The sequence below is a fragment of the Lissotriton helveticus genome, chromosome 8, assembly GCF_964261635.1.
Source record: "Lissotriton helveticus chromosome 8, aLisHel1.1, whole genome shotgun sequence".
Taxonomy (NCBI): Eukaryota; Metazoa; Chordata; class Amphibia; order Caudata; family Salamandridae; genus Lissotriton; species Lissotriton helveticus.
In genome coordinates, this window is record NC_136069.1 from 1720359704 (window position 1) to 1720375243 (window position 15540).

The 15540-nt window shown below is 47.3% G+C and overlaps 1 protein-coding gene across 1 annotated transcript in view; it reads left to right on the forward strand.

The window, feature by feature from the left end:
• LOC144774147 (NACHT, LRR and PYD domains-containing protein 12-like) overlaps positions 1-15540 on the forward strand; it is an 816909-nt gene that overhangs the window by 624760 nt on the left and 176609 nt on the right. The window contains exon 7 of the mRNA XM_078659166.1: positions 7686-7856. Within this exon, the coding sequence (XP_078515292.1) occupies positions 7686-7856 (171 nt within the window). The remainder of the gene's footprint in view (positions 1-7685; positions 7857-15540) is intronic.

Genomic DNA, 15540 nt, shown 5'->3' on the forward strand with positions numbered 1-15540 from the left:
CACAGCAGAACAGCTCGTTGTATCTTGTGCCACTGGAGCTACTCAACCCTTTACACTGAGGGGCTTATGTATGAGTTGTTTGCATCTCGTTTGCACCACACAATGTGGAACACCCGTGACGCAGCCTCTATGTCAGATTCATGGTGTTTGAGGCCAGAAGGCTGACTTGAGGACAGACCTCTGTGCAGCACTGGAAACCATGGAAACAAAGTGGCAAATTCTAAAGTTGTATAGAACGTGGCACCCCAGGGGTGGCGTCCCCCAACTGCACAGCGTAGTATCCAATCAGAGGTGTGAGAGATGAATCAATTCTCAAAGAATGCATTTATTGGATCTTCATAAATGACACTTTATGAATAATAAAGTTTGTTCCATTCAAGTCTTCACAGCCAGAAAACTTTAATGAGGCAACTTAGCAATCCTCATGGGAACAGTCCAGCCCGAACTGCCAACTGGACCGAAAACAAGCATCCTGGGACCGGTTTCGGGTTCATAACCCTCATCAGCCGGGCTATCTTGAATCCCCTGTGGTATATTGAGGAGGGAACCAAATGATGAAGCCACCCTCTGGGGGAGGAGGGTTCTCGTCCTTTAATGTTAGCATGTTCAGAGAAAGCCAAGTTCTTCAAGATACTCAACGTCTGTTTCAAAATGAATGCTCCACTACAGACAGCTTTTATCTGCATCAAACCCCTCACCGTCATCATTTTATATTAAGAGAATACGTTGATACGAGTGGAAGAGTGGGTAGTAACTGGTGAATTTCTTTGTTTTTTTTTTATAGTACAAAACATTACGTTTTCACCTAACATCACTTTAACCTTTGTTTTTTTCAGTGAATTTCCAAGGTTTTTTTATTATTAAAAAAATACTTTTACCATATCTAACTACTACTTAATTTGGGGGTTTTTTTCCAGTGAATTTCTAGGTTTAAAAAAAAATGTAAAATAACATCTTTTTTACGAAACACATTACAGCCCAGGAACCAAGAATAGTTAGAGCTCAGTTAAACAAAATGGAACAGGGTAAAAGGTTTGCTGGCTGGCGCTGCTACATGTCCCGTTCTCTTAAAATTCATCAGCTTTGTTCCATTATGCTCTCACTTATTTAAAGATTCAAATATTTTTCATATGTACACTATATATTCATTAATAATACAGTTAGAAATATTTTAGCATAGAGCAACTCTTAGTTCTCAAACAAGGAATTTCTGCTAAAGTTTCAGACCTGCTTTGGCTCTTATAAAATGTATAGCTAACAAAAACCTGGTAATACCAAAGATAGTGACCTGACTGGTATCAGTCTTTAGAATCCTTCCTGCCTCTTTATATGATCTTACACCTCTTTATAAGTGGTGAGGTCTGATCCATCTTTTTCTGGGGGCCGCATAAGCCAAATAAAAGAACAAAATGTGCAAATCATCGTCCTTCGCTTCGCCTGAGCATAGAGTGCATAGGTCATCACTATCATTTGTCCACTTTGCTACACTTGTATTTATCTTCAAGATACCATATCTGTATGTCATAGATAGTGTCTTAGCGAGTGGTGGATATACTTTATCTAAGAAACATTCATAACGAGCACTATCCTGAAACATAAGGAAGTTGCTCGTTAATGATCCATTCACTCCTTCATTTAACATGCTATGTTCCATGTATGCCCAAAATAAGGATTTTAACATTTTTCTCGAGTTTCGAGTTAATATTAACAGATCATCCCAGAAATGTGCTAGACCAATCTTGCTTAGCCAAGTTCTAACATGTTTAAGCCATGCGATGCTGTTACAGTAATCCAATTCTATTATTTCTTTTAGACCATCCTTGTAATCTAACAACTCGGGGGTCTAACCCAGAGCATCAACGGTCTCAGAATCGCAAGGTAGTCGGTACGTTTCATGTTCAGGTCTAAAATGAGTGGTATTAGTGGTGTCCAAACTGGTAGTTTTAGTACCGCTCTATAGAATTTATTTTCACCAACATCAAAAACTTTTTTGCACATGGGTCCCCATAGTTCAGCTCCGTATAATGCTGCTGATTGTGCTTTAAACTTAAAAACCTCTAATGCTGGCGAAACTGCTTTGATAAGACTATTTCCATGCCTTTTCATGATTGGTAACATGTTTTGCGTTAATATTATTTTACTTTTTTCTATCTGTGTTTTCCATGATAGATCAGAATCCAGGGAAACACCCAAATAGCTAAAGTTCTGAACATGTTGCAATTTTTGGCCATTTAGAGTCAAGTTTTCCTTAAAGGTCTTATGTGGGTTTATTGCCATGTACTTCGTTTTATTGGTGTTAATCTCAAGGCCTTGTTTGCTGCTGTATGTTTGGAATGTATTTATTAGACATTGTAGGCCCTTGGGTGTTTGCGATATGAGTATGGTGTCGTCATCGAAGAGGAGGGCTGGGACCCTTTCGCCCCCCAATATTGGAGCATCATTATTACAGCCTTCCAAAAAAGATGGTATATCGTTGACAAACAATGAGAACAGTGTGGGTGCCAAAACACATCCTTGATAGACCCCCGTCTTTATAGTTATTTGTATTGTTAGCTCCCCTCCTGGGCCCCACCTAACCTTAACATCATTATTTTCATGCAGCTTTATAATCTGCTCTAAAAGGTTGGATGGAAGCCCTTGGCGGCTAAGTGTCTCCCATAGCAGTTTTCGTGGGATTAAATGAAACGCGGCCCGAAGGTCTACAAAGGCTACATATAAATGACCCTTTCTTATATTTACATACTTCCAACACAAGCAGCAAAACCTAAGGACCTGATCTATAGTACTTATTTTGGCTCTAAACCTTGCTTGGAACATTGAGAGCACTGCTTTTTCCTCCATCCAGATGTTTATGAGATTTAAAATATGCCTTCCATAAATCTTTTTTAAAATATCAATTAAACTAATTGGACGATAATTCACAGGATCGCTCCTGTTGCCCTTTGTAATGATTTCCGCCCCCTCGATGTCTCCGGAAAATCTGCTCCTGCAGCTTCAGCATTACTTAAGCAATTAATATAGGGGCCCCAGACACTGATTTCATGTTTATATAAATCGCCCGAAATTTTGTCTAATCCAGGGGCCTTCCCATTTTTAACTAAATTAATAGCCAGCTCAGTTTCCTGTATGTCAAAATCTAATTTATTTTCACTTGGGTTCAGCAAAAACTCAGCCTCAGGAACAAAACAATCTTCCTCGGGAGCTGAGTAAAATGCTCGATCCAAGTGGTCTCATCAAGGAAGACCTCCCTGGATCCTTTTTTGTTCCCTTTAGCCACTAGTTTCCAAAATAACATTTGGTCACTGTTCTTGGCAGCGGTTAGCATATTGGCCCAAAGCTCTTCGTCCCAAGAGGCTTTCGCCTTCCCTTGTGTTCTCCTGTATTTTAGCCTAGCCTCTTTAACTATCAACATATTGTTATTTTTTATTGCATGAACTAAGTCGGCCTTTGCAATGCGACATTCCTTGTTATACCAAGATTTCTCTGCCAACTGGGGATTGCCATCTCTAGCAGTCTTCTTTGGTTAATTTGTTACCAACGGGATAAGTTCTTGGAAAACCCCTTGTGTAAGTCTAAGAATGTGCTTCTTTCAACTTGTGCGACCTCATATGTGCCAAAGATTTTGGCAAAAGTACTATAAACACTTGCCAACAATTCATCATGCTCCAACATGTACGCCCACTTGACTGAACAAAGATTATCACTAACTATAATATCATCCGTGCAAGTATGAACTGTACTTGTACTCTCGGTTGGGCTATGCAGTAAACTGCTATGAAAGAGAAGCTCAAGCGGACGATGATCACTTTTTGTTCTTGGCCTATTCTCTAAGTCTACTGCATACGGCCAAATATCAAAGGATACAATTATATAATCAATTTTACTCTGGCACTTGCTTCTAAAAAAAGTTGAGGCCTTTGGGATATCAGATGTAAACGTCCATTACATGCTCTCAGACCGTGACCAACCATTACTCTCATAATTTGGAGTGCTAGGGTAGTACATGGAACCATCTTGCTATTATTCATTATGGGAATCTTATTAGCACTATCTTCATCGGTTCATAAATACAATTAAGATCCCCACCTGTTACTATGCTTATGCTGGTATCTAGTGCTTTTAAAATGGAATCCATTTTTTCTGTTTTTGGTGACTCTCTATGGGCTGGGCAGGGTCTGTTGTAAATATTATATAAATGTAGGACTCTTCTATCTTCGGTTACTATTTTAATTCCAAGAATATCTAGTGAGTCCATACATAGTTGCGTGACACTGATGTTAAGGGTCACTTTTACCCCTATTACAAGCCCCCCAGAGGGCCTTCCTCTCACAGATGGGACTGCAGCTATTTGGAAGGTTTAGTACCCTACCCTATGTGAAGTCTTTATAGCCCAGGTCTCCTGTAGAATGCAAATATTGCTTGTTTCGATGTAATTTTTCCATTCAGGGTCACTAACGTTCCTACCTACCCCGCTATGTTCCATGATATCAATTTTAATTCTACAGTGCGCTCAGGACATATGGCTCTCAAGGACTCATCTATTAGCCTGTTTTCTATGTCATTATCTCCCCTAACCTGTGTAGTCTCACAAGTTTCACTGGCTATTGGGATAGAACATACAGTTTCACAATCATATTGCTCATCCCCTACCGCCGTTTCTTCACAATAATTGTTAATTTGTACCTTTTTTCCCCTCTAGTTCATACTCTGCAAGTACTTCCTGGGTTTCTTTTGCCATTACATTCATCGATTGCGGTCAATCAACCGCCTCCAAAGAAGCTCATTCTTGGAAGCTATTAAATTTTTTGGGAAAAGAAAAATGACCAAGGTGGTGGTTTGGTCCTATTTCAGCAGGTTTGTAGAAATAACCTAACGGTAGGGCATGAAGGCTCGAGCTCTGGGTTGACCTCTCCTCAGGCGCTTTCAATAACTTGCGAACAGTATGAGGATACCTAAATCTTACGACAATGCAATCTCCTTGTATGTCTTTTAATGGATCCCCACCCACCTTACCCTACGCACCATCAGGATTTCATTCAACTTATGGATGTTAAACTTTTTATACTTAGAAACTCCATCTACAACTGTATTTCTAAGGTTGTGCCAGGATACCTTCTGGTCTCTTCTCAAGACTGGCTCACCCGCTAGTACTAGGACACAGGGACATGTGGCCGGGGGTAGTTTCAGGTCCTCAGAATTAGGGATCAGGTCAGTCCCCTTTGGACCGTACATTGCTGCCCTCGCGCCATCTTTTTCTAAATAGTTTGTTCTATTATCAGGTCGAGCGGCAGTCTTACTCAGAGACACACTATCCCCCAGTCCCTCTGATCTTCTCCCTGACCTAGCAATGTTTACTCATTCGAGTCTGGGTTGTTTTGGGGTTTGTCCATCATCACTGGCCTTTTCAGTTTCTTTTTGTCTTGTCCTCGGATCCGTTAGTAAGCAGGACCCTTCTTTGATTATTCTATTACCATCTTTATTCATTGTACCCAACGGAGCTATGGTGATGTTTCATTGATTGATTTTACTATCTGAAGCCTTCATTTGTGTGTCCAAACATTCATTTATTTGGATCTGTATTGCATCTAGGGCATTTTTTTAAATATCCACCACAGTACGTTCTTCTCCTCCGTCCGCCTTATTCTGTTTGCCTTGATTTAAGTAATGATCAACATCCGTTCTACACAAACCCTCTTCGTATTCCTGCACATTAGTGTCCCCTTTGTTTGTTCTCGCTGTTACCCCTGAATTCCCTTTCTTTTCACCACCACTGTTTTTTGTGCTCGTAGTCGTGTAGACATCCCGGCAGTCCCCAATTCATTTGTGTTTAGTGACCCCTCTTTGACTTGCGTTAATTCTATCACAGAGTTATTCAGAGTAAGTTGGGAGATTTGGGTGCAACTGTCCTCATCCAAGTGTGAAGCAGTAGCCGCACATGTATGCTAGATTGCCTATAAGTTGGAAGGTTAGAAGGTTCAAGTGATAACCTTCTCTGTGCCAATTCAATTTCATGGCATAATACTGATTCGGCTCTTATTATGAAGTCGTTAACCCTTCCGTTTGCTCATGATTCGTTTTTTATTTTCTTTTTTTTTTGTGATTGATTAATGAGCCCAAATATCCTAAAAACAAGTTTTTTGTAAAGAAAAACGTATGTGGGCTGCTACAATCACAGCGTTTTTAAGTCTAAACACAGCAGGATTTAAATAAATGAATAAATAAAACAACTCAAGATCAAGGTTAAAGTCAAGAAGGGTCAACAAAGGGATCAGCAACACTTTCAACAGTTTTGCAACAGAGGATCTCACGGCCTGTGCCTTGTTCAGGAAGGCAGGGGGCCAAGGGGGGTGGCCCAGCCCAGCCTCCTTCGGCCTCTGACGGCCTAAGACGGCCCTGCCCTTGTCCCGGGCCTCTCCCGGGACACCTCCCGCGCGCGTCCCGCGGGACGAGGATCCGTGCATCCTTTTAAGCACCTCCTGGTGCGTGTTAACCACGTCAGCAGCGTCCTCGCCGCAAGCGGTACTGGGAGTGGTGGTCCGGTGGTGCCAACAAAGTAGTTCCCGATGGGGCTGAATACAGCGCGCAGCCTGGTAAGTGCCAGAGAAACAGAGTTTATCAAACGCGTGAATTAAATTGAGCTCCCTTAGGTGTGGCAAGCATGTGTTATATGCCACATTGACCCTACAACACACACTTCACGGGCACCCTACTTTGCATTAATAATTAACCACATACATATGGGAAATCCTCATTGCGCACGCCGTTCAATATGTATACGACTGTTCAAAGAAAGCCAAGTTCTTCAAGATACTCAACGTCTGTTCCAAAATTAATGTCCTTCAACGGACAGCTTTCATCTGCATCGAACCCCTCACAGTCACCGTTATATATTAAGGAATTAAGTTGATACGAGTGGAAGAGTGGGTAGTAACTGGTGAATTTATTTGTTTTTTTTAGTGCAAAACATTACATTGTCGCTGACATTTTCACCTTTGTTTATTTCAGCAGGGGGGGGGCATCTGAAAGTAGAGGGGGGGAGAGAGAGCACCGGGGGAGGAGGGGGACAATAGGAAAACTGAAAAATTGAGAGAAAGGCAGGAATCACTTGCGCTTCCATGGTGTGCTTCAAGAACAATAAAACAAGCACTGACAAAGCCAACGGGTCTGGCCTTGTCAGGCTGTGCGGATGTTAATTCGCTCTTTATGGCAGGCATAACTCATTACAAATTTAAAAATTTAAATCATTACTGATGTGCTATTTTACCAATAATGGTTTTAAAAACAAGCCTTTTATTTATGATATGGATTTTATTATTATTACTATTGATGAAGGAGATGAGAATACATGTTTATCTAACCGACATTACAAGCAGTGTATTAACAGGCAGGTCACCGCAACAACTACCAAAGTTGTGAGTTCACTATTCACACCTCAGCAGAGGGTCTCCAGCATAAAACACACATTAATATATTTATAAATATGTGAATTTAGCTCCGCCTCTGCCAGTCTGAGATCTCCCCCTTGAGGTTCCTCTATAAACAGGGCGTGGTTGGATGTGTAAGGTGGGATGTGTCTCTAGAGGGGAGTAAGGCAAGGAGGGGAAGGAAATGAAGATAAAACTGAAGTTGTGACGCTCCTGTCTGTGCTCTGCTTTACTCCTCTCCGTGTCTCTTCTCTCCTGCAGGTTGGTTGGCTGCTCCCTCACCGGTTCATGCTGCGAAGCCCTCGCCTCTGTCCTGGAAACAAACACATCTCTCACAGAGCTCCACCTGGGAGACAATAAGCTGAGAGACGCTGGAGTGAAGAAGTTGTGTGAAGGCCTAAAACATCCAAACTGCAAACTACAGACGCTGAGGTACAGAGCTGAGCAGATCTCATCACGTCATTGATATCTAATATACATCGTGGGTGGGGCTCATACATATATATTAAAAATGCATTTAAATGTTTACATGATTGTCTCTTTTCTGTTAATGTCGTGATAAAGGCACCCATTAATAACATTTGTGAATTACGTCAGGTTTGTGAAGTGGGCGCACCCAAGCCCCAATCCATGGTCATGAAAGAAGCCCCTGCCATGGAGCCGAGGGGCACTTTTTAAAGCCTGTTTCTCTGGTATTTGGGCTCAAATGGAAGAGGTCTTAACTAGAGGGCAGGTCTGTTCCTTCCAGTGAGGGCGCCGACCTCACCAGTCTCCCTGCTGTTAACAGACCGACTGCTGGATACGAGGCCAAGGAATGTCAGTGAGACACGGGGGGCTCCGAGGCCCTCTTCATTCTCTGCGGGGGGCTCTGAGGCCCTCTTCATTCTCTGCAGGGGCTCTGAGGCCCTCTTCATTCTCTGGGGGGGCTCCGAGGCCCTCTTCATTCTCTGTGGGGGGTCCGAGGCCCTCTTCATTCTCTGGGTAGCTCCGACACCCTCTTCATTCTCTGCGGGGGGCTCTGACACCCTCTTCATTCTCTGCGGGGGGCTCCGAGGCCCTCTTCATTCTCTGCGGGGGGCTCTGAGGCCCTCTTCATTCTCTGCGGGGGGCTCCGAGGCCCTCTTCATTCTCTGGGTAGCTCCGACACCCTCTTCATTCTCTGCGGGGGGCTCTGACACCCTCTTCATTCTCTGTGGGGGGCTCCGAGGCCCTCTTCATTCTCTGCGGGGGGCTCCAAGGCCCTCTTCATTCTCTGTGGGGGGTCCGAGGCCCTCTTCATTCTCTGGGTAGCTCCGACACCCTCTTCATTCTCTGGGGGGGCTCCTAGGCCCTCTTCATTCTCTGGGGGGGTCCGAGGCCCTCTTCATTCTCTGGGGGGGCTCCAAGGCCCTCTTCATTCTCTGCAGGGGGCTCCGAGGCGCTCTTCATTCTCTGTGGGGGCTCCGAGGCCCTCTTCATTCTCTTCGGGGGGCTCTGAGGCGCTATTCACTCTCTGCGGGGGCTCCGAGGCCCTCTTCATTCTCTGGGGGGGCTCTGAGGCGCTCTTCATTCTCTGGGGGGGGCTCCAAGGCCCTCTTCATTCTCTGGGGGGGTCCGAGGCCCTCTTCATTCTCTGGGGGGGGCTCCAAGGCCCTCTTCATTCTCTGGGTAGCTCCGACACCCTCTTCATTCTCTGGGGGGGCTCCTAGGCCCTCTTCATTCTCTGGGGGGGTCCGAGGCCCTCTTCATTCTCTGGGGGGGGCTCCAAGGCCCTCTTCATTCTCTGCAGGGGGCTCCGAGGCCCTCTTCATTCTCTGGGGGGGCTCCAAGGCCCTCTTCATTCTCTGGGGGGGCTCCGAGGCCCTCTTCATTCTCTGGGGGGGGCTCCAAGGCCCTCTTCATTCTCTGGGGGGGTCCGAGGCCCTCTTCATTCTATGTGGCGGGGCTCCGAGGCCCTCTTCATTCTCTGGGGGGGGCTCCGAGGCCCTCTTCATTCTCTGTTGGGGGCTCCGAGGCCCTCTTCATTCTCTTTGGGGGGCTCCGAGGGAACTAGGACCTCACTAGCACCACCTGTACTAGCAAGAACAACCACCTAAGTATCACAATACAAGTAGGGGTATAAGCACATAACACATAATGCATAACATACATTCAGAGGTGCAGGGAAGGAAAACAAATGCAGGCACATGCATCAACGATAATTGCATTCGCAAACGGTGCGAATCGCAATTTTTGGCCGTTTGCGAATGCAATTATCAAAATTGCAATGCATCATGTATTTCGCAATTTTAGGAATCGCAATCATGTTGCGATTTCTAAAATTGTGATTACATTAAAGAAATCGCGATTTACGATTTCTTAAATGCAATGCATGATCATTTTTAAATTGCGAATTGGCAATTTGGAAGTGGTAAATTAGCATGAGGTTGAACCTCGTGCTAATTTACCGAAAACCTTCAAACATGCACAAAAATACATTTTTTAAAGTTGCATTTTACACACACACATGTCCTTGGGACATGTGTGTGTGTACATTGCACTTAAGTTTAATTTCAGGGGTGCAGGGTGGGGTTCTTTGGACCCCCCTGCACCCTTGAAATTGCATTTTCAATTTGCGATTCGCAAATTGAAAATTGCAAATTGTAAATGCATTCCCATTGATTCCTATGGGCCTCTTGGCCCATAGGAATCAGCGGGAAGGGTTTTCCTTAATTGCGATTCGCAAATTGTGAATCGCAATTAAGGAAAAATAAGAAATCGCTAAAATAAAATGCGAATTATTCATGCATTGCCGTTTGCAAATTCTTAATTGCGATTCCTTAATTTTCGCAATTAAGGATTCGCAAACGGCAATATTGATGCAAGTGGCCGATGATACCTAAAAACATTCAGAGGTGTATCAAAGAACACAATTGCGCAAAAATCACATTAGTCACCACCTGTGACTGTCCCTAGGCCAACTGGCCTCCCTGGGGCTAGGACGCCCTGTGTCCCAAATTCAGGGGCCTAAACGGAGCAGCTGGCCACAAAGTGCTGGGCAGCTGTGACAAGGATGATGGGGCCAACGTTGGAGCCTCGGGGCTCTGCACAACAAAATGCCCCCTCTGAGCTTCTCAGGGCTCTAAACAAATGGGGCGCCGTGAGCCTCTCAGGCTCGAGGAACAATCACTTATGTCCCTGTGGGCCTCGTGGACTCGGGAATTGTGCCCTGTGTGGGGGTAGCGGCCCGCTGCCTGTCGGGGCCGCTCTACCTCCAAAAATGCACAAACTCGAACTTGCACAGATGCCCCCAAGCCCCTCTGGGCTCTACACAAGAATGCGGCCGTCGCTGGAGCCTCTCTGGGCTCTAAGAAATGCCACTGAGCCTCTGCGGCTCGAGATAACCAAAAATGCCCCCGGAGCCCTCTCAGGGTTTTAAAACAATATTGCGGGCAGGGAGCCTCTAGGGGCTCTCAGATCCAATGGCGCCTTCGTTGGAGTACCCCTCCTGGGGACTCAACAGACAATGGCCCCCGTGACTTGTGAGCCTCCTAGGCTCAAGGAAGGAATGCCCCTGGGGCCCCCACTCACTGGCTTCCTGTTGCGGGGGCTCCTCCTTGCAGTGGGCAGGACTCCTTGGGCCTCCTCCGGTGCTGCGGGACTCTCCCTGCCTTGCTCGTGGCTCCGACGGCGTTGTCTCTGCTCGGGAAGAGAGCAGTGTGTCTCCTCACTCTGCGGCGGGGGCAGGTACCGGCAATGTGCCTCAGGCCCCCTCCGCCTCACTTCCACCACTGCTTCCGGGCACGGGGCTCTCTCCGTGTCCAGCCGGCTCTTCTCTCTCTCCCCGGCCGTCCTGCGAGGCGGGGTAGGCTTCCGTCCTCGCTTTCTCCTACCACTTCCTCTTGTCCCGCTCGTCCCACCCCTGGCCTGCATGACTTCCGGTTCGGCCGGGCGGCGACGGGGACAATCTCGGCCACAATCCGGGTCGTACTGGCAGCGGCCCGGCAACGTCTACTTGGGGCGGCGAGTTTGAGGGGTAGGCTCCCTCGGTACACAGCGCTCCTTGCGCTCAATGAAATTTAAAGCGCTCCCTGCGCTAAAACAAAATAAAGCGCTCCTAAGCGCTATGGGCAAAGATAAAGTGCTCCTAAGCGCTAGCAGCAGAAATAAGCGCTCCCAAGCGCTAGGGCACAAAATACAGCGCTTCCAAGCGCTTGAAGGGTGAAAAAAAGTCCAGCAACCAGGTCCTTCTTGCAGAGCAAGGCAGGGGGGGCAAGGCTGGGCCAGGGGCCAGCTCACTGGGCCCTCCAGGCAGGAAGGCAGTCCCAAGTGGCGGTTCCTCCTGGCGCCAGCAGCAGCAGCAGCCTCCCTCAGTAAGATCAGCAAAGAACAAATTGTAAGGGGACACAGCCCCTTCTTATACTTGAAATCCCTTTGTCTGTAGGTGCAGGGTGGGGGAGAAACCAGTCACAGCTGGTTTTGGAGCACCCTTGATGTGCTCAACCACCCTTTCTATTCACTAGGGAGGCTAGGGTCATTAGACCCACCACAGGGCGTGGAGCCAGCATTGTGTGGGGAAAGCCCAGCCCTATTCGGGAACCAGGTGCACTCCTCCCCAGCCATCAGCATGCTAATCTCCACACTTACCACCGGGCAAACCCATCAGGACTCCTGGAGCCAGGCTCCCCAGCCAGCTTCAGCCAATTACACGCCAGCACGCTCACAGCACACGCACAGCCATGTCTAGAAGTGGCACTTCCACACTAGACACATACACGCCGCATACATCATTTCGCAGCATTCAATCACACGAGTCCGCACATACCAGACTCGAGCCTGTACACCCCATGCATCAGGAACTACCAGGGACACATACATTCCCCATGCATTCCTATGGGAGGGCAGGCCTATCTCACTACACACACTCAGAGTGCGCACGCACTTTCCACTGGGACACAGTGAAAGTGCGCAGGAGCCAAAAATCCCCATCACCAGGTCACCAGTAAAAGCAAAAAGTTTAGGGGTGAACCTGCCAGAAGGGCCAAGTCCAACAAGTGCATCTTCTCTCTCTGCCGTTGGACAGATATCCTCAGGTGCAGAGGATCACAGGTCGGTATTGCACTGAGTTCTTGTCTTCAGTGCATCTTCTCTCTTCTGCTGTTGGACAGATCTCCTCAGGTGCAGAGGATCACAGGTGTGTATTGCACTCAGTTCTTGTCTTCAGTGCATCTACTCTCTTCTGCTGTTGGTCAGATCACCTCGGGTGCAGAGGATCACAGGTGTGTATTGCACTCTGTTCTTGTCTTCAGTGCGTCTTCTCTCTTCTGCTGTTGGACAGATCTCCTCAGGTGCAGAGGATCACAGATGTGTATTGCACTCAGTTCTAGTCTTCAGTGCATCTCCTCTCATCTGCTGGTGGACAGATCTCCTCAGGTGCAGAGGATCACAGGTGTGTATTGCACTCAGTTCTTGTCTTCGGTGCATCTTCTCTCTCTGCTGTTGGACAGATCTCCTCAGGTGCAGAGGATCACAGGTGTGTATTGCACTCAGTTCTAGTCTTCAGTGCATCTTGTCTCTTCTGCTGGTGGACAGATCTCCTCAGGTGCAGAGGATCACAGGTGTGTATTGCACTCAGTTCTTGTCTTTGGTGCATCTTCTCTATCTGCTGTTGGACAGATCTCCTCTGGTGCAGAGGATCACAGGTGTGTATAGCACTCAGTTCTGTCTTCAGTGCATCTTCTCTCTTCTGCTGTTGGACAGATCTCCTCAGGTGCAGAGGATCACAGGTGTGTATTGCACTCAGTTCTTGTCTTCAGTGCATCTTCTCTCTTCTGCTGGTGGACAGATCTCCTCAGGTGCAGAGGATCACAGGTGTGTATTGCACTCAGTTCTTGTCTTTGGTGCATCTTCTCTATCTGCTGTTGGACAGATCTCCTCTGGTGCAGAGGATCACAGGTGTGTATAGCACTCAGTTCTGTCTTCAGTGCATCTTCTCTCTTCTGCTGTTGGACAGATCTCCTCAGGTGCAGAGGATCACAGGTGTGTATTGCACTCAGTTCTTGTCTTCAGTGCATCTTCTCTCTTCTGCTGGTGGACAGATCTCCTCAGGTGCAGAGGATCACAGGTGTGTATTGCACTCAGTTCTTGCCTTTGGTGCATCTTCTCTATCTGCTGTTGGACAGATCTCCTCGGGTGCAGAGGATCACAGGTGTGTATTGCACTCAGTTCTTGTCTTCAGTGCAACTTCTCTCTCTGCTGTTGGACAGATCTCCTTGGGTACAGAGGATCACAGGTGTGTATTGCACTCAGTTCTAGTCTTCAGTGCATCTTCTCTCACTGCTGTTGGACAGATCTCCTCAGGTGCAGAGGTTCACAGGTGTGTATTGCACTCAGTTCTTGTCTTCAGTGCATCTTCTCTATCTGCTGTTGGACAGTTCTCCTCAGGTGCAGAGGATCACAGGTGTGTATTGCACTCAGTTCTTGTCTTCAGTGCATCTTCTCTATCTGCTGTTGGACAGATCTCCTCGGGTGCAGAGGATCACAGGTGTGTATTGCACTCAGTTCTTGTCTTCAGTGCATATTCTCTCTTCTGCTGTTGGATAGATCTCCTCAGGTGCAGAGGATCACAGGTGTGTATTGCACTCAGTTCTTGTCTTCAGTGCATCTTCTCTATCTGCTGTTGGACAGATCTCCTCGGGTGCAGAGGATCACAGGTGTGTATTGCACTCAGTTCTTGTCTTCGGTGCATCTTCTCTATCTGCTGTTGGACAGATCTCCTTGGGTGCAGAGGATCACAGGTGTGTATTGCACTCAGTTCTTGTCTTCAGTGCATCTTCTCTCACTGCTGTCGCACAGATCTCCTCGGTTACAGAGGATCACAGGTGTGTATTGCACTCAGTTCTTGTCTTCAGTGCATTTTCTCTATCTGCTGTTGGACAGATCTCCTCGGGTGCAGAGGATCACAGGTGTGTATTGCACTCAGTTCTTGTCTTCGGTGCATCTTCTCTCTCTGCTGTTGGACAGATCTCCTCAGGTGCTGGAGATCACAGGTGTGTATTTGTTGGACTTGGCCCTTTTCACAGAATTTTTTTGCTTTTTGCTTCCCCTAATTCTGGAAGTCCCCCCTTATAATGTAATTGTATAGGCCCTGTGAGGTTGTAATGCCCTGGGTAATATTAAAACCCATGCTAGGTGCAGGTGCCCTCTACCTTCAACATTGCTGCCACTGACCCCAGTTCCGACATTGGTGCCAAGCAGTGGGATTCAGGACCTGTGACTATACAGCACCCTCCAGTGAGACGGAGTGTGCCGCAATTAGACTGGACACCTTTCGTGCCTGCAAGCATAGGTAATTGCCCCCACTGTCTAGCCTGTGTGTAGAGACCTGTTTGACCAAGAATTGTTACCCACGTCCTTGGATCTTTCCTTGATTTTTATCTGGGTCCCCACCTGGCAAAATGGAGTTCCAGCTGGCCAACCTGCCATGGGAATTTAGTCAGGGGATGGGGGTGCCGGTTGGGCGGAGAACCGCAAAGGGAAAACTCCGTACCGCCTTGAGGGCAGGGGTAAGGGCCCACCCAGAGGGGAGAGGGGATGGGGAACAGGAGGGGCAGTTCACACCAGGGCAGGCGGGCGCTCCAGAAGGACTAGACCTACTGAACACTGTGATGAGTGGAAATGTGTCGTCAGAAAGACGTTCCAAGACAGGCAGTAGTGTATCTAGTAGGAGTGCGTCGTCCAAGGTGTATGAGGACAGGAGGGAGGAGAGGCGATTGAGATGGGAGCTTGCCAAGCTAAAGCACGAGAGGGAGAGAGAAAGGGAAGATAAGCAGTTTGCTATGGAGGAAAGGAAGTTGGCACACGGGCTCCAGCTTAAAGAAATGGAGCCGAGAGCCTTACAATTAGGTGTGCCAAGAAATTCTAATGGTGGCAGCGTACCCGAGGTTCGGGGGAGTGATCCTGAAGGGAATGGTGCAGGGATCTTCCGACCCATTGAGGCGGGAGAGGTGAGGAGTAGCCCAGCTAGGTCCCAGGATAGTGAGAGGGTTGTAGGGCCTCACATCGCATCTACAGGAGGGAGTGAGACGGGGAGGTGTCCCGAGGTGCCCCAACCGCAGTCACAGAGCCTGGAGAGTTCCATAAGGGGACCCCAGGTTGG